The sequence below is a fragment of the Gorilla gorilla genome, chromosome 20 (assembly GCF_029281585.2).
Source record: "Gorilla gorilla gorilla isolate KB3781 chromosome 20, NHGRI_mGorGor1-v2.1_pri, whole genome shotgun sequence".
Classification (NCBI taxonomy): domain Eukaryota; kingdom Metazoa; phylum Chordata; class Mammalia; order Primates; family Hominidae; genus Gorilla; species Gorilla gorilla.
This window is the reverse complement of record NC_073244.2, coordinates 47634245-47661347: the sequence shown is the minus strand read 5'-3', so window position 1 is coordinate 47661347 and position 27103 is coordinate 47634245. Positions and strand designations below refer to the sequence as shown.

Sequence of the window (27103 nt, the reverse complement as noted above, 5' to 3'; positions counted from 1 at the left end):
TCTCTCCACCTTTTCTTTAGGCATATTTTGGTTATACTTATGTCTTTGATCTTTCATATAGTATTAAAAATTACTTTATGTTTTATTTAAAATGTTGAGTTTTTAATATGTATAATTACATTGAATTTGGCCGGGTGTGGTGGCTCATACCTGTAATCCCAACACTTTGGGAGGCTGAGGTGGGCAGATCACTTGAGGCCAGGAGTTCAAGACCAGCCTGGACAATGTGGTGAAACCCAGGCTCTACTAAAAATACAAAAACTAGCCAGGTGTGATAGCACACAACTGTAATCCCAGCTACTCGGGAGGCTGAGGCACAAGAATTGCAATTGCTTGAACCCGGGAGGTGGAGGTTGCAGTGAACCGAGATCGTGCCACTGCACTCCAGCCTGGGTGATGGAGTGAGACTCTGTCTCAAAAAAAAAAAACCCAACAAAAGCAAACACAAAAATTAGCCAGGTGTGGTTGCGCACACCTGTTGTCCCAGCTACTTGGGAGTCCAAGGCATGAGCATCACTTGAACCCAGGAGGCAGAGGTTGCAGTGAGCCAAGATGGTACTACTGTACTATAGCCTGGGCAACAGAGCGAGACTCTGTCTCAAAAAAAAAAAAAAAAAGAAATTACATTGAATTTGTAGATCACTTTAGTAGTAACTGATATCTTTATTATGTTAAATCATGTTTGCCATGACCACAGTACTTTTCTCCATTTATTTAGGCCTTCTTGATGGTATTTCAATGTATTTTTATAAACTTATCTCAAAAAAGGGCTTATAGTTCATTTGATATTTTATTTCTAGGTATTTTCTATATATTTTTGGGGGTCTACAAATGCAGTTGACTTGTTTATTGTGTAGGATGTAGACAGAGATAATTCCAGCTGGAGTGTAGTGGTGAACCCACAGCTCACTGCAGTCTGGACCTCCTGGGCTCAAGCAATCCTCCTACCTCAGCCCCCGAGTAGCTGAAACCGCAGACATGTGCCACCGTGCCCAGCTAATTTTTAAAATTTTGGTAGAAACCAGGTCTCCCTGTGTTGTCTAGGCTGATTTTGAACTCCTGGGCTCAAGCAATCCTCCCATCTTGGCCTCCCAAAGTGCTGGGATTACTGCGTCTGGCCCAAGATAAGCCTTCTAGTTTTGGCAGAAGGCACAGGAAATGGGATTCTTTTTTTTTTTTTTTTTTTTTTTTTGAGACAGAGTCTCGCTCTGTCACCCAGGCTGGAGTGCAGTGGCACAGTCTCGGCTCACTGCAACCTCCGCCTCCTGGGTTCAAGCAATGCTCCTACCTCAGCCTCCCGAGTAGCTTGGATTACAGGCACCCCCACCACGCCTGGCTAATTTTTTGTATTTTTAGTAGAGGCGGGGTTTCACCGCATTAGCCAGGATGGGAGGAAATGGGATTCTTAACACCAAGAAAGACTGGGGCAATCTCTTGCTTGTGTGTACATGCACATACATATGTACGTATATACATATATGTATATATACACAAATATATGTCTATATTTTCCGCCCTGTTTTTGCATGTCCCAGCCTCCAGACAATCTCACAGCAGCAGCAGCAATAGTGGAAGCAGTGGGGGCCTGCAGGTATCTAAAACTACAAGGAATAGGAACCTTCTTTTCCTGTTAGAGTTGCAGTGGAGTGAACCCCTATTACTTTTTTTCTCTGTTTCCTCCTGCCATACCCAGGCATAGTTGCAGAAAGTACATAGCAGAGGGAGGTAACTAAAGCCCCAGCGTTATGACTAGAGAACTGAATAGGGGAGTTCCAGGGAACTAGAAAGTATTAAGAAGATCCCAGAAAGGAACAAGTTCAAAAAAGCAACCCATGTTCAAGTTCAAAAAACCCAAAGTTGGCCCCGGCATGGTGGCTCATGTCTGTAATCCCAGCACTTTGGGAGGCCGAGGTGGGTGGATCACCTGAAGTCGGGAGTTCAAGACCAGCCTGACCAACATGGAGAAACCCCATCTCTACTAAAAATACAAAATTAGCCAGGCGTGGTGGTGCGTGCCTCTAATCCCAGCTACTCGGGAGGCTGAGGCAGGAGAATTGCTTGAACCCGGGAGGCAGAGGTTGGGGTGAGCCGAGATTGTGCCATTGCACTCCAACCTGGGCAACAAGAGCAAAACTCCATCTCTAAAAAAAAAAAAAACCCAAAGTTCAAAAAAACTCAGTTTTTATGAACCCTTAGGCTCATTTTTGCCCGAATATACGTGGATCTGTCCCTAAATAACATATCAAAGACTTTAAGAACTAAAGTGTAAGTTCAGATTGGATTGGGTGGTGCACACACAGGACAAATCCAAAAAACACTGCAAAGGCCTTGAAAACTGACACTGGAATCACAGTCCACACAAGGCTTGTTGGAACTTGCAGCCTGTACCCAACATGGTCAATACCTGTTAAAACAAAATATCAACCATCTCCATAGGATTTATTTTATTTTTTTATTTTATTTTTTCTGAGACAGAGTCCCACTCTGTCGCCCAGGCTGGAGTGCAGTGGCGCGATCTTGGCTCACTGCAACCTCTGCCTCCTGGGTTCAGGGGATTCTCCTGCCTCAGCCTCCCTGAGTAGCTGGGACTACAGGTGCACACCACTAAGCCTAACTAATTTTTTTTTGTATTTTTAGTAGAGATGAGGTTTTACCGTGTTGGCCAGGTCTCAAACTCTTGACCTCAGGTGATCCACCCGCCTCGGACTCCCAAAGTGCTGGGATCACAGGCGTGAGCCACTGTGTCCGGCCAAGAGTTTTAATTAGATGTATCTTGGTATAATTTCTGAAGTTCAAAGAAACAGAAAACTTCATTGAAGTAACAACCTAGTAACTCAGGGTGTATCCTACACATGTTTGTGTTTGGTGCTGCCCCTACAGTTCTCTAATGTTCTGAATTAGTTACCAGCCTCAAGCTATCAGGGGATTTAATATAGAAATCTGGATTTCTAGTTTTCCTTGGAGAGCTGGAAAGCAGCACTGGACCTTCATTCTCACATGACAGCTGTCTCCTGGATTTAACAAGCACTTAACCCCTTTGAGAAGGGGTACAAGCTCTTTTACTAACCACTGTCCCCACTATTGCCTACTCTCACACAGACTCTGAGGGCACAGCCTGAGCTGCAATGTACATTTGCAGTATTACTTTTCTTAATCTCACCTTCATTACTGAAGGATATTTTTGGTAGATACAAAATTCTGGATTCACAACTCTTTTTTTCAGCACAATAAATTATTGTTCCAATTTTTTTCTGGCCTCCAGAGTTTATGAAGAGCAATCCAGTCATTCAAATCATTGTTCACCCAGAAGTAATATATATTTTTTTACAGTTCTTTCACTTTTTATTTTGTCTTTCATTTTCAGCAGTTTGATTATGATGTGTCTGAGTATGGATTTCTTTGGGTTTGTCCTGTTTGGGGTGGCTGAGCTTCTCAAAATGGCTTTCCTTGTTTTATCTTTCACAAAATTTGTAAGTTTTCAGCCATTATTTCTTCAAATCTTTTTTGAGTCCTATACTATCTCTTCTCCTTCTGAAACCCTGATGACACAAATGTTAAATCTTTTCTTGTTCTACATTCCCAGAGGCTATGTTCTTTTTGCATTTTCCATCTTTTTTTCGCTGTTATTCATATTAGCTAACTTCTTTTGAACTATCTTCAAGTTTATTGACTTTATTACCTCCATTCTGCTGTTGAGCCTAGCCAGTGGTTTTTATTTTGGCTACTGCACTTTTCAGTTCTAAAACTTGTTTCTTCTTCTTTATATATTCTACTTTTTTGCTGAAACTTTCTATTTTTATATTGGTTTGCAGAGTGTGCATGATTCCTTATTCAAGCATTTTTAAAATAGCTGCTTTAAAGTCATTATCTGATAATTCCAACATGAGTCACCTTTATTTTGGTGTCTGTTGTCTTTTGCCATGTAAGTTAAAATTTTCTTCATTCTTCATATGTTGAGTGATTTTGGATGGTATCCTAAGGCATTCTGAATATTATTCTATGAGACCCTAGGTCTTTCTTTAAATCCTATGGAAGCCAGGCACGGTGGCTTATGCCTGTAATCCCAGCACTTTGGGAGGTCAAGGTGGGCAGATCACTTGAGGTCAGGAGTTCGAGATGAGCCTGGCCAACGTGTTGAAACCCCGTCTTTATTAAAAATACAAAAAAAAATAGCTGGGTATGATCTCAGCTACTTGGGAGGCTGAGAGGCAGGAGGATCTCTTGAACCCAGGAGGTGGAGGTTGCAGTGAGCTGAGATCACGCCACTGTACTCTCACCTGGGCAACAGAGTAAGGTTCTGTCTCAAAAAAAAAAAAAAAAAAAAGTAATAGGTGGCCAGGCGCGGTGGCTCACGACTGTAATCCCAGCACTTTGGGAGGCCGAGGCGGGTGGATCACCTGAGGTTGGGGTTCGAGACCAGCCTGGCCAACATGGTGAAACCCCTTCTTTACTAAAAATACAAAAAATTAGCCGGGCGTGGTGGTGCATGCCTGTAATCCCAGCTACTCAGGAGGCTGAGGCAGGAGAATCGCTTGAACCTGGAAGGCAGAGGTTGTGGTGAGCCGAGATCAAGCCCTTGCACTCCAGTCTGGGCAACAAGAGCAAAACTGTCTCAAAAAAAAAAAAAAAAAGTAATAGGCTGGGAGCGGTGGCTCATGCCTGTAATCCCAGCACTTTGGGAGGCCGAGGTGGGTGGATCACACGGTCAGGAGTTCAAGACCAGCCTGGCCAAGGTGATGAAACCCCATCTCTACTAAAAATACAAAAATTAGCCAGGCATGGTGGCTCATGCCTGTAATCCCAGCTACTTGGGAGGCTGAGTCAAAAACAAAACAAAACAAAAACCTCTTTCCTCATATATATTGCTCAGCAAAAAGGGAACCGTCTGAATACTAAGAGTTTTCATCAACCCTGGAAATTTGTTTTATTAGGGTTCTATATCATTGCCATATTTTCCTTCCAGAATTCATATTTGACATTCACTTTATTTCTTACATCAATTTTTCTTCCCTATGACTTATTATTTTCTGTCATCATTTTCATCCTTCTCTGAAAGTTTTTTAAACAATTCATTCCAGCGTTTTCCCTAGCTTTATTGAGGTATATTTGGCAAATAAAAATTATATATATTGGCCAGGCGTGGTGGTGCATGCCTGTAATCCCAGCTACCTGGGAGGCTGAGGCAAGAGAAGCACTTAAACCCAAGAGGCAGAGGTTGCAGTGAGCCAAGATCGCACCTTGCACTCCGGCCTGGGCGACAAGAGTGAAAACTTTGTCTCAAAAAGAAAAATTATATATTTACAGTATACAGTTAGGTATTTTGATATATGTGTATACATTGTGAAATGATTACCATAATCAAGCCAATTAATGTATCTATCACATCACATAGTTACCAATTTGTATATGTGTGTATGTGGTAAGAACATTAAGATCTACTCCCATAATAAATTCCAAGTATACAATACAGTATTATAAACTATAGTTACTATGGTATACATTCTGTACTGGTATTACTATTAATGGTATGTATTTACATGGCAGTACATACTATTAATATATAATGCTGTATATTAGATCTCCAGAAATTTTTTATTCTGAGTAACTAGAACTTTGTACCCTTTGACCAATATCTTCTTTCCTCCGTCCCACAACTCCTGGTGACCTCCATTCTACTCTCTTCTTCTATGAGTTCAACGTTTTAGAGTTCATATATAAGTGAGATCACTGCAGTATCTGTCTTTCTGTGCCTGGCTTATTTCACATATGTCCTCCAGCTTCATCTATGTTGTTGAAAATAACAGGATTTTCTTCATTTTTAAGTCTTAATATTCCAGTGTTTGTGTATTTGTATATATACACACACATTCCATTATGTGTGTGTATATGTGTATGTGTGTGTGTATACATATATACGCCCACACATCACATTTTCTTTATCAATTTATCCATTGATTCCATATCTTGGCTATCATGAATGATGCTGCAATGAACATAAGAATGCAGATTTTTTTTCCCCATACTGATTTGATTTCATTTGGATATATACCCAGAAGTAAGCTTGCTGAGTTATAGGGTAGTTTTGAGAAACCTCCATGCTGTTTTCCATAATGGCTGTTTCAATTTATGCCACCAGCAGTGTCCAAGGATTCCCTTTTTGCCACATCCTTTCCAACACTTGTTATTTTTTGTCCTTTTGATAATAGCAGTTCTGACAGGTGTGAGGGGATTTTTGTTTGTTTGTTCATTTTTTTGAGACAGAGTCTCACTCTTGTTGCCCAGGCTGGAGTGCAGTGGTGCAATCTCAGCTCACTGCAACCTCCGCCTCCAGGGTTCAAGCAATTCTGCCACCTCAGCCTCCCAAGTAGCTGAGATTACAAGTGCCCGCCACTAAGCCCACATAATTTTTGTATTTTAGTAGAGATGGGATTTCATCATGTTGGTCAGGCTGGTGTCGAACTCCTGACCTCAAGTGATCCGCCCGCCTCGGCCTCCCAAAGTGCTGGGATTACAGGCCTGAGCCACAATAACCAACAATGAGGTGATATTTCATTGTGGTTTCAATTTCCATTTTCCTGATGATTAGTAATGTTGAGTGTTTTTTCATATACCTATTGGCTGTTTCTATGTCTTCTTTTGAGAAATGCCCATTTTTTAATTGGGTTATTTGTTTTCTTGTTACTGAGTTGAGTTCCTTATACATTTTGGCTATTAGCATCTTACCAGATACAAGGTTTGAAAATATTTTATCCCACTCTGTGGATAGTCTCTTCACTCTGTTGTTTCCTTTGCTGTGCAGAAGCTTTTGAATTTGATGTAATCATATTTTTATATTTTTTGCTTTTCTTTTCTGTGTTTTTAGTTTTGTGTCTCATGTTTAAGTCTTTAATCCATTTTGAGTTGACTTTCGTATATGTATGCAATAGGAATTCAATTTCATTCTTTTGCATGAGGCTATCCAGTTTCTCATCACCATTTATTGAACTGTCTTTTCCCCATTGTGTGTTCTTGGCATCTTTATTGAAAATCCAATGACCATAAATGCATGGTTTCTGTATGGGTTCTTGGTTCTGTATTCTGTTCCATTGGTTGATGTGTCTATTTTTATGCCAGTGCCGTGCTGTTTTGATTACTGCAGCTTTGTAATCTATTTTGAAATCTATCGGATGTAGTGATGCCTCCAGCTTTGTTCTTCTTGTTCAAGATTACCTTGACTCTTCAGGGTCTTTTATGGTTCCATATGAATTTTAGGATTGTTTTTGCTATTTGTGTGAAAATACCTTTGGAATTTTGTTAGGGATTCCACTGAATGTGTAGATTGCTTTGGGTAGTATGGACATTTTAACAATATTAATTCTTCCCATTTATGAATGCAGAATATCTTTTCATTTATTTTTGTCTTCATTTATTTTTTATTATACTTTAAGTTCTGGGATACATGTGCAGATTGTGCAGGCTTGTTACATAGGTATACACATGCCATGGTGGTTTGCTGCACCCATCACCCCATCATCTACATTAGGTATTTCTTCTAATCCTGTCCCTCCCCTAGCTCCCCACCCCCCTTTTTTATTTAATGCAATTTTTTTTTTTTTTAGATGGAGTCTCACTCTGTTGCTCATGCTGGAGTGCAGTGGTGTGATCTCAGCTCACTGCAATCTATGCCTCCCGGGTTCAAGCAATTCTTCTGCCTCAGCCTCCCGAGTATCTGGGACTACAGGTGCATGCTGCCACGCCCAGCTAATTTTTTTTTTTTTTTTTTTTTTTTTTTTTTTTTTTTTTTTTGTATTTTAGTAGAGATGGGGCTTCACTGTGTTACCCAGGCTGGTCTTGAACTCCTGAGCTCAGGCAATCCACCTGCCTCGGCCTTCCAAAGTGCTATGATTACAGGCATGAGCCACCATGCCTGGCGTGTCTTCATTTTTTTCATCAGTGTTTTATAGTTTTCCATATACAGATTTCCTTTGTTAAATTTTTTCCTAAGTATTTTATTCTTTTTGATGTTATTATACATGGGATTGTCTTCTTGATTTCTTTTTCTGATAATCTGTTGCTAGTGTATAGAAACAACCGATTTTTATATCTTACTGAATACACATACATTTATTACTTTTTTTTTTTTTTTTTTTTGAGATGGAGTCTCGCTCTGTCACCCAGTTGGAGTGCAGTGGTGCAATCTCGGCTCACTGCAAGCTCGGCCTCCCGGGTTCATGCCATTCTCCTGCCTCAGTCTCCCTAGTAGTTGGGACTATAGGCGCCCGCCACCACGCCTGGCTAATTTTTTGTATTTTTAGTAGAGAGAGGTTTCACTGTGTTAGACAGGATGGTCTCGATCTCCTGACATCATGATCCGCCCACCTTGGCCTCCCAAAGTGCTGGGATTACAGGCATAAGCCACCGCGTGAGGCCTTATTACTTCTTTTTTTTTGAGACAGAGTCTCGCTCTGTCACCCAGGCTGGAGTGCAGTGGCGTGATCTTGGCTCGCTGCAACCTCCATCTCCTGGGTTCAAGCGATTCTCATGCCTCAGCCTCCTGAGTAGCTGGGATTACAGGTGCCCACCATCGCCCGGCTAATTTTTGTATTTTTAGTAGAGACGGGATGTTGCCATGTTGGCCCGGCTGGTCTCAAACTCCTGACCTCAAGTAATCTGCCCGCCTCGGCCTCCCAAAGTGCGGGAATTACAGGTGGGAGCACACTGAGTTGTAAATAAATAACATTTATTACTTCTAACAGTTTTATGGTAGATCCCCTAGGGTTTTTTTGAATTTGGATGCCTTTTATTCCTTTTTATTGCCTAAAAGGAATGAAAAGGACTTTTGGTACTATGTTGAGCAGAGTGTCAAGAGTGGACATCCTTGTCTTGTTTCTGATCTTAGGGGAAAAACCTTTATCTTTCCAATGTTGAGGATAATGTTAGCTGTAGGTTTGTCATATATGGCCTTTATTATTTTGAAGTAAATTCCTTGTACACCTAATTTGTTGAGAGAGTTTTGATTATGAAAGTATGTTGAATTTTGTAAGATGACTTTTCTATATCTACTGAAATGATCATATGGTTTTAGGATGTGGTGTATCACGTTGATTGCTTTGCTTATATTGAAACATCCCTGCATCCTAGGAATAAATCTCACTTGATCATGGTGCATGATCCTTTTAATGTGCTGTTGAATTCCATTTGCTAGTATTTTGTTGAGGATTTTTGTATCTGTGTTCATCAGGGATATTGGCCTGTAATTTTCTTGCAGATTTTTTGTCTGGTTTTGGTATCAGGGTAATACTATCCTCATAAAATGAGTTTGAAAGTGTTCCGTCTTCAACATTTTGGAAGAGTTTGAGGAGAATTGGAGTTAATTCTTCTTTAAGTGTTTGATAGAATTTACTGGTGAAGCCATCAAGTCTTTGTCTTTTATTTATTGGGAGGTTTTTGATTACCGATGGAACTATCCTACTCATAATTGGTCTGTTCAGATTTTCTCTTTCTTCATGATTCAGGCTTGGTAGTTTTGTTTCTAGGAATTTATCCATTTTTTTCCTAGTTTATCCAATTTGTTGGCATATAATTATTCATAGTAGTCTCTTATGATTCTTTTGTGCTGTTGTTGTTGTTTTAGAGATGAGGTCTCCCTCTATTGCCCAGGCTAGAGTATAGTGGCATGATCATAACTCACTGCAGTTTTGAACTCCTGGGCTCAGGCAATCTTCCTGCCTCAGCCTCTCAAGTAACTGGGGCTATAGTCATGCACCCCTCTGCCGAGCTAATCCTGACTGTTTTATAGTGTCTTTGTTCCTATCTCACTCTTTTCTTTCTGATTTGATTTTTTTATGGTGGTATGATTTGATGTCTTTCTCTTTGTCTTCAGTGTATCTACTAGAGAGTTTTTCTCTGTGGTTACCATAAGGCTTACATATTTAAAACATCTCATAGTTATAACAGTCTATTGTAGGTTAATAATAACTTAACTTTAGGCTGGGTATGGTGGCTCACACCTGTATTCCCAGCACTTTGGGAGGCTGAGGTGGGAGGATCGCTTGAGCCCAGGAGTTTGAGACCAGCCTGAGCAACATAGTGAGACCCTGTCTCTACCAAAATGTTTAAGGATCACTTGAGGTCAGGAGTTGGAAATCAGTCTGGCCAACATGATGAAACTTTGTCTCTACTAAAAATACAAAAAATTAGCCAGGTGTGGTGGCAGGTGCCTGTAATCCCAGCTACTTGGGAGGCTGAGGCAGGAGAATCACTTGAACCTGGGAGGCAGAGGTTGCAGCGAACCGAGATTGTGCCACCGCACTCCAGCCTGGGAGACAGAGCAAGAATCTGTCTCAAAAAAAAATTAACCAGGTGTGGTGGCACATGTCTGGTTTCAGCTACTCAGGAGGTTGAGGTAGGAGGATCCCTTGAGCCCAGGAGGTTGAGGCTACAGTGAGGACTGTGGCCTGGGCTACAGAGCAAGACCCTGTTTCTCAAAAATAATAATAATAATAGTAATGATAATAACAATAGCTTAACTTTGACCACATACAAAAAGTCTACACTGTAACTTCTCCACCCACATTACATTATTGATGTTACAATGTACATCTTTTATATATTGTGTATCAGCAAATGATTGTAGGTTTATTTTTATTTTCATTTTATTTTTATTTATTTATTTATTTATTTATTTATTTATTTATTTATTTGAGATGGAGTCTCACACTGTCACCCAGGCTGGAGTGCAGTGACGCGATCTCGGCTCACTGCAACCTCTGCCTCCTGGGTTCAAGTGATTCTCCTGCCTCAGCCTCCTGAGTAGCTGGGAGTACAGGCGCACACGACCACAGCCAGCTAACTTTTGTATTTTTAGTAGAGACAAGGTTTCACAATGTTGGCCAGGATGGTCTCAATCTCTTGGCCTCGTGATCTGCACACCTCGGCCTCCCAAAGTGCTGAGATTACACATGTGAGCCACCAGCGCCCAGCCAGTTTATTTATTTTTAGTACCTTTGTCTTTTAACTTTTTTTTTTGTTTGTTTGTTTGTTTTTGAGACAGAGTCTTGCTCTGTTGCCCAGGCTGGAGTGCAGTGGCAAGATTTCATCTCACTGCAACCTCCACCTCCCGGATTCAAGCAGTTCTCCTGCCTCACCCTCCTGAGTAGCTGGGATTACAGGCACATGCCACCATACCCAGCTAATTTTTATATTTTTAGTAGAGACGGGGTTTCACCATATTGGGCAGGCTGGTCTCGAACTCCTGACCTAGTGATCTGCCCGCTTCGGCCTCCCAAAGTGCTAGGATTACAGGTGTGAGCCACCGTGCCCAGCCTTGTCTTTTAAGTTTTATACTAGAGTTAAAAGTGATTTATGCACTATTATTACATTATCAGAGTATTCTGAATATAACTATATTCATACCTTTATGGTGAGTTTTATATTTTTATATTGTTAGTGTCCTTTTCTTTCTACTTGAAGAACTCTTTTTGATGTTTCTTACAAGTTAAATCTAGTGTTGATTTCCTCTCACGTCTTTTGTTTGTTTAGGATTCAGTGATCAGATTAAATGCCTTATAGCTATCAGAGAAAGATTGCATGATGTACGTTTTTACCATATGATCTAGTATGATTTCAAACTATCTTCCCTACTTAATTCATAACACTATTCCACTAAAATATTGAGTGCCTACTAGTGTCATACACTTGACAGATTTACAGATGATAAAAACAATATTCATTGAGGTTTCATAATTTGTTTATGGCCTCTCAGCTAGTTAAAAAGTCCGGAATTCAGACCTCTTTTACAACCCTAAAGCCTTCAGTTTTCTCAACCACCTTGCTATACTCATTTTTTCCTTTCATCATATCTCATTCCGTAGTCATTTCTTTCTCTGTGGGTAACTGATAAGAATACTAGATGAGATCCTGTCCCTCTGTAACCAGACCAAACTATTTCTTTTAAAAATTTATTTGTATTACATGTATATTATAATAGTTTACAAAGCTGTACCTTCCTTACCCCTCCATTTCCTTGTCTAAGAGTCAGTGACTTTCAAGTCTTCTAACTATTCTCCCTTTTTTTTTTTTTTTTAACGAGTCAAGGGGTCAGGCCTAATGTCCCCATTTTTGTATGGAAATTCTTTTTTTTGTTGTTTGTTTGTTTTTTTGAGATGGAGTCTCACTCTGTTCCCTAGGCTGGAGTGCAGTGGTGTGATCTTGGCTCACTGCAATCTCCACCTCCTGGGTTCAAGCAATTCTTCTGCCTCAGCCTCCTGAGTAGCTGGGATTACAGTGCATGCGCTACCACACCCAGCTAATTTTTGTATTTTTAGTAGAGATAGGGTTTCACCATGTTGGTCAGGCTGGTCTCAAACTCCTGACCTCGTGATCGGCCCGCCTCGGCCCCGCAGAGTGCTGGGATTACAGGCATGAGCCGCTGTGCCTGGCAGAAATTCTTCCATAGTATTTACAAACATTAATCCCAATCCTCACAACAGTTGTAAGGGCTATCATTCCTATTGTATTAGACAGAGAACTGCAGGTTTGGAAGGTTGAACTCATTTGCCCAAGAAAACAAAGCTTATAATTATTCAAGTGTGAGTATAAAACGCATGTAACTGAATCTAGTATCTCTGATCTGTCAGTACCATACACTGCCTTCCATTTTACTCTCTCCCCTTCTCTTGAACCTACAAATGTCTTTTCTGCCAGTCAGTCATTACTACTATAGTGCTCATTGTACTTGTTAAGTCCCCTCTTCTCTTTAACAAAGGTCAGCATCTCAGAATTACAGGACAAACACTATTTTCATCAAACCCCAAACATATACCATATCTGTCCACAAATGAGTCCTATCTACCACTCATACTATGTTCATTCCACACTTGACTTTTCTTAAGCTAGGCTTTTTTCTGGATTGTCACCCTGTAGTTCCTTATCATTTTTTAAAGTGCTCTGGCCCTCCAGTTACAGAATCCAGACCAGGGCTATCCAAGAGAACATTCAGTGGTGATGGAAATGTTTTATATTTGTGATACTTAGTACAGACTTCCAGTACAAAAGCTACCAGCCACATTTAGCTGTTGAACATTGGAAATGTGAATAATGTGACTGAGAAACTGAATTTTCAAATTCAGCTGTTTATTTCAAAATAAAATGCACATTTTACTTAAATTATTTGAAATTTTAAAAGCCACATGTAGCTAGCGGCTACTGTATTAGACAATGCATATCTAACCAGGGGCTGGCAAACTTTTTCTTGAAAGGCAAATAGTAAGTATTTTAGGTTTGCAGTTCACACATTCTCTATCATAACTACTCACTTCTGCCCTTTTAGCGCAAAAGCATCCATAGACAATACGTAACAAGTATGGCTAATAAAACTTCATTTATAAAAATGGGTGCAGGGCCACAGGCCATAGTTTACTGATCTCTGGGAATTTTCCGTTAGGCATATTCATTTCATCTGACAATAGCCCTGTTAACAGTGTGATCATTCCTTTATTTATTTATTTATTTATTTATTTATTTATTTATTTATTTATTGAGACAGAGACTCACTCTGTTGCCCAGGCTGGAGTGCAGTGGCAATCTCGGCTCACTGCAACCTCTGCCTCCTGGGTTCAAGCAATTCTCGTGCCTCGGCCTCCCCAGTAGCTGGGATTACAGGCACACCACCATGCCCCGCTAGATTTTTATATTTTTAGTAGAGACAGGTTTCACCATGTTAGCCAGGCTGATCTCAAACTCCTGACCAAGTGATCTGCCTGCCTCACCCGCCCAAGGTGCTGGGATTACAGATGTGAGCCACCATGCCTGGCCATTTCTCTTATTTTATAATTCATACTATGGGATGCTATTATATGTCTGTGTGTATATATGCAATGAGATATTGTGTGTGTGTATGATTAGAGTCATCCTTTAACAAGGGAGATAGGACTAAGGCATGTGTATATTTAGCAGGCTTCCCAAAGTAATTCTGATCTATAGCAATGTTTGGGAACCAGTGACTTACTTTGTTTTCCTAATCACTACCCTCATCTTATTATGTAACCTGTCTTCTAACTCTCTTTTTTCCTCATCCATTTGTAAAAAAAATTCAGTTAAATTCTCCCATATTGATTGAAGTTTCGTTTCTCCCAAACAAGAAAAATGTGAGTGATTACTTTCATATTTTCTTTCAGTCCTGGAATCAAGATGTGAGACCAAGAAATTATTTCTGAAGAAAGAAATTTATGAAATAGAATCAACCCAGTGGGAAATAATGGAAAAACTCACAAGACATGATTTTCAGTGCTCCAGTTTCGGAGATGACTGGGAATGTAATAGGCAGTTTAAGAAAGAACTCGGCTCTCAGGGGGGACATTTCAATCAACTGGTATTCACTCATGAAGATCTGCCCACTTTGAGTCACCATCCATCCTTTACATTACAGCAAATCATTAACAGTAAAAAGAAATTCTGTGCATCTAAAGAATATAGGAAAACCTTTAGACATGGCTCACAGTTTGCTACACATGAGATAATTCATACCACTGAGAGGCCCTATGAATGTAAGGAATGTGGAAAGTCCTTTAGACATCCCTCAAGACTCACTCATCATCAGAAAATTCATACTGGCAAGAAACCCTTTGAATGTAAGGAATGTGGAAAAACCTTTATTTGTGGCTCAGACCTTACTCGACATCACAGAATTCACACTGGTGAGAAACCCTATGAATGTAAGGAATGTGGGAAAGCCTTTAGTAGTGGTTCAAACTTCACTCGACATCAGAGAATTCACACAGGTGAGAAGCCTTATGAATGCAAAGAATGCGGGAAGGCCTTTAGTAGTGGCTCAAACTTTACTCAACATCAGAGAATTCATACTGGGGAAAAACCCTATGAATGTAAGGAATGTGGCAATGCCTTTAGTCAGAGCTCACAACTTATTAAACATCAAAGAATCCATACAGGTGAGAAACCTTACGAATGTAAGGAATGTGAAAAGGCTTTTCGTTCTGGCTCAGACCTTACTAGACATCAGAGAATTCATACTGGGGAGAAACCCTATGAATGTAAGGTATGTGGGAAGGCTTATTCTCAGAGTTCACAGCTTATTAGTCATCATAGAATTCATACTAGTGAGAAACCCTATGAATATAGGGAATGTGGAAAGAACTTTAATTATGACCCACAACTTATTCAGCATCAAAATTTGTACTGGTGATGAAACAGGATATATGAAATGTGTAGGGAGGCTTTTAATTATGGCTCAAAACAGAATTTATCTTGTTAATAATTCCTCTAGATAGAATAATGTAGAAACATTTTATTTGTGGACTACAGCTTATTCAGCCTGGGAAAACTAATGTTGGAGAAATACTCTATGAATAGAATATACTTTGGAAGCCCTTAACTAAACGCTCACTTCTCTTGACATCAGATAATTCAGTCTAGCAATATGATAGATAATTCAGTCTGTCGTACTGAAAATGACAGCACTTTTAACACCTTTCTAACCTTCTTAACATCAGAGAATTTTTGTAGAATTGTAGTCCTGTGATTGTCATTTTTTCCCCTAATTTCTCTAATTGTTACATTCTTAGTATTTTAATCCATATTAAATTTATATGGCTATAAATTTCATCTGTTTACATCCTGATTTGTATACTATTTTAAAAATACCTTTAGTACCTGGGAGAAGTGACCTCTTTATTTTTGAAGATGGCTTATTCTTTTTGTTCTTTATAACATTAAGGCTTTCTTATTGTAAAAATGTTCATGAACGACATTTTACTCAATAGAGATTCTTCGTTATCTTCATGGTGTTTTGTTGTGTTACTGTAATATCACTTATGAAATCCTATTGGTGGATATCGTAGTCTCCGCTAGATATTTTGCCATAATACATGCCAAAATACAAGTCCCTGATGGACATTCTCCCTAAGCACATCTTTGTATCATATCTTTTAATTGCAGAAGTAATGTGTGAATATATTTTCCTTATAAAAGATGCAAACATTACAAAAAGGCAAATGTACCCTTTGACCATATCCCAAAGGATAGTCTTTATCAGTTCATTATTTATTGCTGATCATTTTTCTGTTCATATATACATGCGTGTCTCAGTAAAAATTATAAAATGGGGGATAATTATAATACCTACCTCATAATGCTTTGTGAGGATTAAATGAATTAAGATCCATAAAGTGCTTAGAATTGTGCCTGACATGATAAATACATACTCACTGAATGTTAGTCATCGTTATTATACTCATCGTCATCAGTATTATTATTTGTAGAAAGGCTTTTTAACTTCTGCAGAACTTAGTCACCATTAGGCAGGGTGTTTGACTGAAGAAAAACCCTTTGAAGGTAACAAGTTAAGAAAATTTCCCATCATCATGTACTTACTATTGAACATGAAATAATCCTAGGTGTTGGGGGGGAAAGTACTGTGAATAATGTGTGTGAAGGACTTTATTCCGACTAATACTCTTTTTGTTGCATTATATACCCAGTAAAAAAGAAAAGAGAACATAAACAAAATATTGGTGCACTAATGAGGAAAAAAAGTATGAAAAGAGAAACAGCATCATATTTAAAAAACGGACAGAGATAGAAACAGTTACAGATTTAAAAGGTTCTGTTGAATATAATGCTTTTTTCTGATATGTTTGAAAATTTAAACAAAATGATTTTTAAGGAAAATGTACATCAATGTTGACTCCAAGAAAATTAGGACTCTTCGAAGACTCTCATAAACACAGAGAACAGGGAAAAATTAGCATGTGATCAGTTAACTATTACTCATGAAGCACCAAATCCGGTTTCTTTCTAAGGAAAACTTTATCAAATGTTCAAGGAACTATTTCAGTTATATAGAAGTACACATCTTGGCTCACGCCTGTAATCCCAGCACTTTGGGAGGCTGAGATGGAAGGATCATTTGAGGCCAGGAGTTTGAGACCAGCCTGGCCAACATGTTGAAACCCCATTTTTACTCAAAAATACAAAACTTAGCCAGGCGTGGTGGCACATGCCTGTAATCCCAGCTACTGGGGAGGCTGAGGCAGGAGAATCACTTGAACGCAGGAGGTGGAGGTTACAGTGAGCCAAGATCACGCCATGACACTTCAGCCTGGGCGACAGAATGAGACTGTTAAAAAAAAAAACCAAAAAAAACCCCACAGTGTAGCTTTGTTTGGGGTTAAGTTAGTGTTTTGAAATGGGCCTTCCCTGTGCTCAAAACATGCTCAGCAAGCAGCTCCCCACACTGGACAGATCGCATGTGTGGAAGGATGAAGTTTATGTCTGTAGAACTGTTATTTTATGCCCCACTTCCTTTTTTCTTAGTTCCTGTGTAGACGGGTCTCTCTGAACATTGTGTTACTTTACTTTACTGGCATAAGGAAGTAAAATATTTCATAATAAATTTGAGAAAACTAGAGTGAGCAAAAATACCTGCAAATGAGAGAATTACTAAAAATGGACTGTTGTAATGTTTTGCGTTATCAAAATGAGAACTGCCAAATGAAATTTTGTTTACTTTCTTTTCTTGTGTGCTTATGTCTTTTATAAAGTTCTTCATCTAAAATTATAGAGATAGTGCATTTGCACCCAAATTAATGAAACAATACCATTAAAGAAAAAGAAAAGGGGCTGGGCACAGTGGCTTACGCCCGTAATCCCAGTGCTTTGGGAGGCCAAGGCAGGTGGCAGCCTGGCCAATATAGTGAAACTCCATCTCTACTAAAAATACAAAAATTAGCTGGGCGTGGTGGCATGTGCCTGTGGTCCCAGCTACTCGGAAGGCTGAGGCAGGAGAATTGCTTGAACCCGGGAGGCGGAGGTTGCAGTGAGCTGAGATCCTGACTGCACTCCAGCCTGAGCGACAGAGTCTCAAAAAATCTGCCTCAAAAAAAAAAAAAAAAAGAAAAAATGATTATCTTTGCCCTTCTCCGTTCCTCATTCCCTCCCCTCTGTCAGTTTTCTTCTGAATAATATTTAAAGGTTGTGTATATTACCCATATATTTCTTCATGCTAAAACATTAACACACAATTATTTTATTATGTTTTTACAGAAAAATGGATAACTATACATTTCCCTGAAATTTGCTTTTTTACATTCAACTGTACATTTTGGATTTTCCTTCAATAGATGATGATCTAACAGTCTTTCTGATGGTTACAGTATGTTCCACAGTGTTATTTACCAATGCCTTTTCAACCACTTTCCCAATTGTGATATGGATTGTTTGCGCTTTTTTGCCATCTAAAAGTAATGCTGCAACAAACACTTTGTATTCTTGTCTGTTTTATTTCTATAAAATAAGCTTCCCAAGTCATTTCCAGTGTTTTTGTTTTGTTTTGTTTTGAGACAGAGTTTCACTCTTGTTTCCCAGGCTGGAGTGCAATGGCGCAATCTTGGCTTACTGCAATCTCCGCCTCCCGGGTTCAAGAGATTCTCCTGCCTCAGCCTCCCAAGTAGCTGGGGTTACAGGTATATGCCACTACGCCTGGATAATTTTGTATTTTTAGTAGAGACGGCATTTTTCCATGTTGGTCAGGCTGGTCTCGAACTCCCGACCTCAGGTGATCCACCCTCCTCGGCCTCCCAAAGTGCTGGCATTATAGGCATGAGCCACCGCACCTGGCGTCATTTCCAGTGTTTTCTATGTTTCCTAGGAAGGTTTTGCTTCTAGAAGATTTCAGAGGGCAAGAGAATAAAGGAGTGGAGTGCAGTTTTTCATATATGTGATTCTGTGAGTGTGTATACACAGAGATTTAATATTTTAGTACATCAGGAATTGATTATACGATATAATGCAGGATGTCAGACTTGTTTCTATCCAGGAATAAAACCAGTTATGCCAGAAGTAACTATTATTCACCTTTCTCCTACTGAATTAAAATACTATCAGTTATATATTAAATGCTCACATACATCTATTTCTGTTCTCCATATTCTAGCAATCCTTGACACTTTTCAATAGCTTTTATTACTTGGAAATAAAGATGTATGTATATATTATTAATATATAGTTTATTATTTGGAAATAAAGATGTTTCTTCATGAGAATTTTTTGTGTCATTTATTTTCCAATGAAAACCCCTTTAGGATTATATTTTGAATTTAATTCAGTTTAAATGCAGAATATCCTACATGAATAAACAATTGACACTGAGTGGAATTCATTAACACATCTTGAGGTTTCTTTTATAACTCTTCATCCTCCTGACCCTCTAATATCTAATAATAACACCATCTACTGTGATGTCTCACAATACTTAAAATATGCTAGTAATATCTGAAAATTTATTAGGGTTCTGCTTATAAGGTGATAGATTCTTTTGGGCTCTATAGTTATATAATCTGCAGATAAAGGTGACATACCTATCTCACAATATTTTTTATATCTATTTTATTTTATTTTATTTGAGACAGAGTCTCCCTCTGTCACCAGGCTGGAGTGCCATGGCGCGATCTTGGCTCACTGCAACCTCTGCCTCCTGGGTTCAAGTGATTCTCCTGCCTCAGCCTCCTGAGTAGCTGGGACTACAGGTGCACACCACCATGCCCAGCTAATTTTTGTATTTTTAGTAGAGACAGGGTTTCACCATGTTGGCCAGGATGGTCTCGATCTCTTGAACTTGTGATCCGCCCGCCTTGGCCTCCCAAAGTGCTGGGATTACAGGCATGAGCCACTGTGCCTGGGCCATCTTATTTTCTTATTGCATATGCAGACCACAGACCTGGTGAGAGTGGGTATTGGGCAGCACTTTTTTTTTTTAACCATATTTTACTCACTTTTTACAGAAGAGCCAGTTTTTGAGATTTTGTTTTCTTCCTGTTTTTAGCCCTACTCTTGTTTGTGTGTTATAAGAGAAATGACTTATTGCCTTGGTGAAATGTGTTAAAACTGTGTGTATATTACCTCCCTTCATTGGACCCTTAATTTCTCCATGGTCTCTAGTACAGGCTATGATTTTCTATTCCTACTTTATAGAAAATAGATTTTCTATTCCTATTTCCATCCCATTTTCATTCAACTGAAAATGTGATGGGCAATATCTATACTTTATATCTGTGAGGATTATGTGTAGACATTCTGTCATCTTACTCTTAAGTGTAAACTACAGAAATAAACCACAGTTTCAATGCAATCCCTATAAAAATACCAATGACATTATTCACAGAAATAGAAAAAAATAGCCCTAAAATAGCCACAAAAGACCCAGAATATCCAAAGCCATCCTAAGCAAAAAGAACAAAACTGGAGAAATCACATTACCTGACTTCAAATTATACTGCTGAGCTATAGTAACCAAAACTGCATGGTACTGGCATAAAAACAGACACATCAACCAATGGAACAGAATAGAGAACCTGGAAATACATCCGTACATCTATAGTGAACTCATTTTCAACAAAGGTGCCAAGAACATACATTGGGGAAATGATAGTCTCTTCAGTAGATGGTGCTGGGAGAACAATATCCACATGCAGACTGAAACTAAACCCCTACGTCTCACCATATACAAAAATCAAATCAAAATGAGGCCAGGCATTGTGGCTCATGCCTATAATCCCAGCACTTTGGGAGGCAGAGGCAGGTGGATCAGCTGAGGTCCGGAGTTTGAGACCAGCCTGGCCAACATGGAGAAACCCCGTCTCTACTAAAATACAAAAATTAGCTGGGTGTGGTGGCATGTGCCTGTAATCCCAGAAACTCTGGAAGCTGAGGCAGGAGGATCGCTTGAACTTGGAAGACAGAGGCTGCAGTGAGCCAAGATCATGCCACTGCACTCCAGCTTGGGCAACAGAGCAAGACTCTGTCTCAAAAAAACAAAACAAAACGGCCGGGCACGGTGGCTCACGCCTGTAATCCCAGCACTTTGGGAGGTCGAGGCGGGTGGATCACGAGTTCAAGAGATCGAGACCATCCTGGCCAACATGGTGAAACCCCATCTCTACTAAAAATACAAAAATTAGCTGGGCATGGTGGCACGCACCTGTAGTCCCGGCTACTTTGGAGGCTAAGGCAGGAGAATCACTTGAACCCAGGAGGTGAAGGTTGCAGTAAGCCGAGATCACACCACTGCACTCCAGCCTGGCGACAGAGCAAGACTCTGTCTCAAAAAATACAAAATAAAAAACATTAGCCAGGCATGGCGGTGCGAGCCTGTAATCCCAGCTACTTGGAGGCTGAGGTGGGAGAATCACTTGAACCTGGGAGGCGGAAGTTGCAGTGAGCCAAGATCGCGGCATTGCATTCCAGCCTGGGAAGAAAAAAAAAAGATTAAAGACCAGGATATTGGTCTGGACAAAGATTTCTTGAGTAATAAATACCCCAACATCCCAGGTAATGAAAGCAGAAATGGATAAATGGGATCACATCAAGTTAAAAAGCTTCTGGAGCACAGCAAAGGAAACAATCAACAAAGTGAAGGCACAACCCACAGCATGGGAAAAAAATTTGCAAACTATCCATCTGACAAGGGATTAATAATATACAAGGAGCTCAAACAACAGGAAGAAAATCTAATCTGATTTTTTAAACGGGCAAAAGATCTGAATAGACATTTCTCAAAAGAAGACATACAAATGGCCAACAGATATGTGAAAAGGTGCTCAACATCACTGATCCTCAGAGAAATGCAAATCAAAACTACAATGAGATATCATCTCACCCCAGTTAAAATGGGTTTTAGGAAGCCGGGCCCAGTGGCTCATGCCTGTAATCCCAGCACTTTGGGAGGCCGAGGCAGGTGGATCACCTGAGGTCAGGAGTTCGAGACCAGCCTGACCAACATGGAGAAACCCCAATCTCTACTAAAAATACAAAATTAGCCGGGTGTGGTGGTGGGTGCCTGTAATTCCAGCTACTCGGGAGGCTGAGGCGGAGAATTGCTTGAACCCAGGAGGTGGAGGTTGCAGTGAGCCGAGATCGCACCATTGCACTCCAGCCCAGGCAACAAGAGTGAAACTCTGTCTCAAAAATAATAATAATAATAAAATAAAAATAAAATGGCTTTTATCCAAAGGACATGCAATAACAAGTGCTGGTGAGGATGTGGAGAAAAGAGAACCCTCATATGCTGTTGGTGGGAATGTAAAGTAGTACAGCTACTATGGAGAAAAGTATGGAGGTTCCTCAAGAAAATAAAAACAGAGCTACCACTTTGGGAGGCTGAGGCGGGTGGATCACGAGGTCAGGAGATCGAGACCATCCTGGCTAACATGGTGAAACCCTGTCTCTACTAAAAATACAAAAAAAAATTAGCCGGGCATGGTGGCAGGTGCCTATAGACCCAGCTACTCAGGAGGCTGAGGCAGGAGAATGGCGTGAACCCGGGAGGCGGAGCTTGAGTGAGGGGAGATCGCACAACTGCACTCCAGCCTGGATGACTGAGCAAGACTCCGTCTCAAAAAAAAAAAAAAAAAAAAAAATAGAGCTACCATATGTTCCAGCAATCCTGCCACTAGATATATACCCAAAAGAAAGGAAATTCATATATTGAAGAGATATCTGCACTCCCATGTTTATTGCAGCACTGTTGATAATAGCCGAGATTTGGAAGCAACCAAATGTCCATCAATCAATGAATGGATAAAGACAATGTGGTATACATACACAATGGAGTACTATTCAGCCATAAAAAGAATGAGATACTGCCATTTGCAACAACATGCATGGAACTAGAGGGCATTATGTTAAGTGAAATAAGCCAGGCACAGAACGACAAACTTCATGTGTTCTCACTCATTTGTGGGAGCTAAAAATTAAAAATTGAACTCATGGAGATAGAGAGTAGAATGATGGTCACCAGAGGCTGGGAAGGATAGTGGGCAGGGGAAGGGGATAGTAGGGATAGTTAGTGGGGACAAAAATATAGTTAGATAGTATGAATAAGATATAGTATTTGATAGCACACCAGGGTAACTACAGTCAACAATAATTTATTGTATATTTAAAAATAACAGAGTATAACTGAAATGTTTGTAACACAAATAAGTGATAAATACTTGAGGTGATGGATATTCCATTTCCCCTGACGTGATTATTACACATTGTATGCCTTTATCAAAACATCTCATGTACCTCATACATATAAGCATGTGAAAAGCTACATAAAGGAAAAAGGGGAGTAAAAAAGAAGTAATCAGTAATAATATATAACTATATGTTAATCAGATGGATGCTCCAGTCTTTTTTTCTATAAATCATAGTTGTGACTCATTCCCTTTTACTTAGCAAATTGGGAGGGTTTGTTGTTGTTGTTTTGAGACGGAGTCTTGCTCTGTTGCCCAGGCTGGAATGTGATGGCTCGATCTCGGCTCGATGCAACCTCTGCCTCCCGGGTTCAAGCAATTCTCCTGCCTCAGCCTCCCGAGTAGCTGGGATTACAGGCACCCGCCACCACGCCTGGCTAATTGTATTTTTAGTAGAGATGGGGTTTCACCATGTAGGCCAGGCTGGTCTCAAACTGCTGACCTCTTGATCTGCCTGCCTCAGCCTTCCAAAGCGCTGGGATTACAGGCATGAGCCACCTTGCCTGGCCCGCCTTTCTTTTCTTCCCTCCCTCTGTCCCTCCCCTCTCCTTTCTTTCTTTCTTTCTTTGTCTCTCTCTCTCTCTTTCTTTCTTTCTTCTCTCTCTCTCTCTCTTTCTTTCTTTCATTTTTCAGACAGGGTTTTAGCTCTGTTGCCCAGGCTGGAGTGCAGGGGCATGATCATGGGTCACTGCAGTCTTGATGTCCTGGGCTCAAGCCATCTTCCTACCTCAGTCCCTGCCGAGTGACTGGGACTACAGGCATGTGCTGCAATGTCCAGTTAATTTTTTTTTGCACCAATGCGTCACTATGTTTCCCAGGCTCGTCTTGAACTCCTGGGCTTGTGATCCTCTTGCCTTGGCCTCCCAAAAGCTGGGACCACAGGCATGAGCCAGCCACCACATCCAGCTGTGATTGGAAGTTTTTAAAGTGACTCGAATCTTCTTTCATAGGATCCGAATTATTATTAGTTACTATAGTTTTCTATTAACTTTTTCTATTGTAAGAGATAGAGGTAGGAGTTGACCCAGGGGAATCTTTGCATTCTATCCATGTTACATTTAGAAGGTTCAAACCTATTTTCCCCTTGAGAGCCAGGATCAATCAGCCCAGCAAACACCAACCTACTCCCCCTTACCTCTCCCACCCCAACCTTTCTTCTGTTGCCCATGGTCACAAGGAGCACCAAATAGCTGCATTATGTTCTCACTTTCCATTTTATTGGAACCACTGTTGTGTCTCTGGTGAAGGTGCTCTTTCATCTATTCTCTATATTATTTTTAGATAAAGTTTCAAAATCTGGCAATATTTTTGATATGTAGGTTTGATTTTATAATTGGTCATTGAGAGAATGCTGAGGTTTTTATTACATTTTATGGTCTGGATATTACAAGGGGAGCAAGAAAAACAGTAACACCCTTGCAAGGTAACTACCTCAGACAAGATCATTATAGGATTTTGAAGCAAGATATGTCTCACAATGCATTTTGTCTTAAAGTTTCTGTTATTGGGCCGGGCGCGGTGGCTCACACCTATAATCCCAGCACTTTAGGAGGCCAAGGCGGGCAGATCAGCCTGACCAACATGGAGAAACCCCGTCTCTACTAAAAATACAAAATTACCCGGTCGTGGTGGTGCATGCCTGTAATCCCAGCTACTTGGGAGGCTGAGGCAGGAGAATCGCTTGAACCCGGGAGGCGGAGGTTGTGGTGAGCCAAGATTGCGCCATTGCACTCCAGCCTGGGCGACAAGAGTTAAACTCCGTCTCAAACAACAACAACAAAAAGTTTCTGTTATTTTAAGTAGTATAGTTACATGAACTTGCTTGTTTATTGTTAGTTTTTCCATTTTTAATTTCTTTTTCTTTTTCTTTCTTTTTTTGAGACAGTGTCTCACTTTGTCACCCAGGCTAGAGCGCAGTGGTGCGATCTTGGCTCACTGCAGCCTCCGCCTCCCACGTTCAGGCAATTCTCGTGCCTCAGCCTCCTGAGTAGCTGAGGTTACAGGCGCACACCACCATGCCCGTCTAATTTTTGTTTTTGTTTTTTTTTTTTTCTTTTTTAGTAGAGACGGGGTTTCACCATGTTGCCCAGGCTGGTCTCAAACTCCTGACCTCAAGTGATCCGCCTGCCTCGGCCTCCCAAAGTGCTGGGATTATAGGCATGAGCCGCTGTGCCTGGCCTCCATCTTTAATTTCAATGTTTCTGCATTCTTAAGGTAAAGATGGCTTTTGAAAATACAACATGCCTGAATTTTTTTTTTTTTTTTTTTTTTTTTTGAGACGGAGTCTTGCTCTGTGGCCCAGGCTGGAGTGCAGTGGCGCGATCTCCGCTCACTGCAAGCTCTGCCTCCCGGGTTCGGTTCATGCCATTCTCCTGCCTCAGCCTCCCGAGTAGCTGGGATTACAGGCGCCCACCACCATGCCCGGCTAATTTTTTTGTATTTTTAGTAGAGATGGGGTTTCACCGTGTTAGCCAGGACGGTCTCGATCTCCTAACCTCATGATCCGCCTGCCTCGGCCTCCCAAAGTGCTGGGATAACAGGCGTGAGCCACCGCGCCTGGACTATACTTGAACTTTTAAAATTCCAGTCTGACAACCTTTGTCTTTTTTTTTTTTTTGAGACGGAATCTCGCTCTGTTGCCAGGTTGGAGTGCAGTGGCGCGGTCTTGGCTTACTGCAACATCTGCTTCCTGGGTTCAAGCGATTCTCCTGCCTCAGCCTCCCAAGTAGCTGGGATTACAGGCACGTGCCACCATGCCCAGCTAATTTTTGTATTTTTAGTAGAGATGGGGTTTCGCCATGTTGGCGAGGCTGGTCTTGAATTCCTGACCTTGTGATCCGCCCGCCTTGGCCTCCCAAAGTGCCTGCATTACAGGCGTGAGCCACCGCGCCCGGCCCAACCTTTGTCTTTTAAGTAAAGTATTATATTCACTTTTATTCGATGTGATTACTAACATATTTGGTTTTAAATCTATCTTTGTTCGTTTATCTTGTCAATTATATATACATATATATATATATTTTTCCTCCTTGTTTTCTTCAGGAGCTTTAATAATTATGTCGTTGTTTATGGTTACTAGCTTGGAAATTCTATATATTATTTCTATGCTTTAAGAATTACCTCAGAAAATACCATGCATAACAAAATCCTTCAAAGTCTAAAACAGTTATGTCAAAAGCACAACACAGTGATTACAGTCGACAATAATTTATTGTGCATTTAAAAATAAAAGAGTATAATTGGGATGTTTATAACATAAACAGCAAATGCTTGATGTGACAGATACTCCATTTACCCTGGTGATTATTATGCGTTGCATACCTGTATGAGAATATCTCATGCACCCCATAAATATGTACACCTATTAGGTACCCATAAAAATTAAAACTTAAAATAAAAAAGTTGTGTCAACGTAAAAAGACATAGAGACGAATCGCTAAGTAAAAGGTTTTATTTGGGAATAATATACAAGAAGTAGAATTGCAATTCAGGACATACATAGATGCATGGTGTCTGGTATGTCTAGAGAACAAATGAAAAGTTTAGAGTTTATTGGGTAAAGAGGAGGTTATGTGAGTTGTTTTTAAATACAATTTACTTGGCTGGGCACAGTGCCTCATGCCTATAATCTCCTAGCACTTTGGAAGGTTGAGGCGGGTGGATGCTTTGAGCCCAGGAGTTTGAGACCAGCCTGGGCAACTTGGTGGAATCCTGTCTCTTCTAAAAATACAAAAATTAGGCCGGGCTTGGTGACTCACGCCTGTAATCCCAGCACTTTAGGAGGCTGAGGCAGGTGGATCGCAAGGTCAGGAGTTTGAGACCAGCCTGGTCAATATGGTGAAAGCCCCTCTCTACTAAAAATACAAACATTAGCCAGTCATGGTGGCGAGTGCCTGTAGTCCCAGCTACTTGAGAGGCTGAGGCAGGAGAATCGCTTGAACCCGGAAGGCGGAGGTTGTGGTGAGTTGCACTCCAGCCTGGCTGACAGAGCAAGACTCCGTCCCAAAAAAAAACAATAATAATAATAATAACCCAAAAAATAAAAAATAGGCTGGGCATGGTGGTGCACGCCTGTAGTCTTAGCTGCTTGG

At 40.4% G+C, this 27103-nt stretch overlaps 1 protein-coding gene across 3 annotated transcripts in view; it reads left to right on the top strand.

Annotated features, from left to right (window-relative positions):
• The window catches only part of ZNF566 (zinc finger protein 566), a 44712-nt gene extending 25675 nt beyond the window's left edge, over positions 1 to 19037 (top strand). For 2 of the 3 annotated variants that reach the window (XM_019016667.3, XM_055369120.2), the window contains exon 5: positions 14157 to 19037. In XM_019016667.3, the coding sequence (XP_018872212.1) occupies positions 14157 to 15181 (1025 nt within the window). In that variant the 3' untranslated portion in view covers positions 15182 to 19037. Of the gene's footprint in view, positions 1 to 4365; positions 7721 to 14156 lie in introns of those variants that run through there. The other variant, XM_055369119.2, reaches the window with a different exon arrangement.
• Positions 19038 to 27103: the final 8066 nt, after the last annotated feature.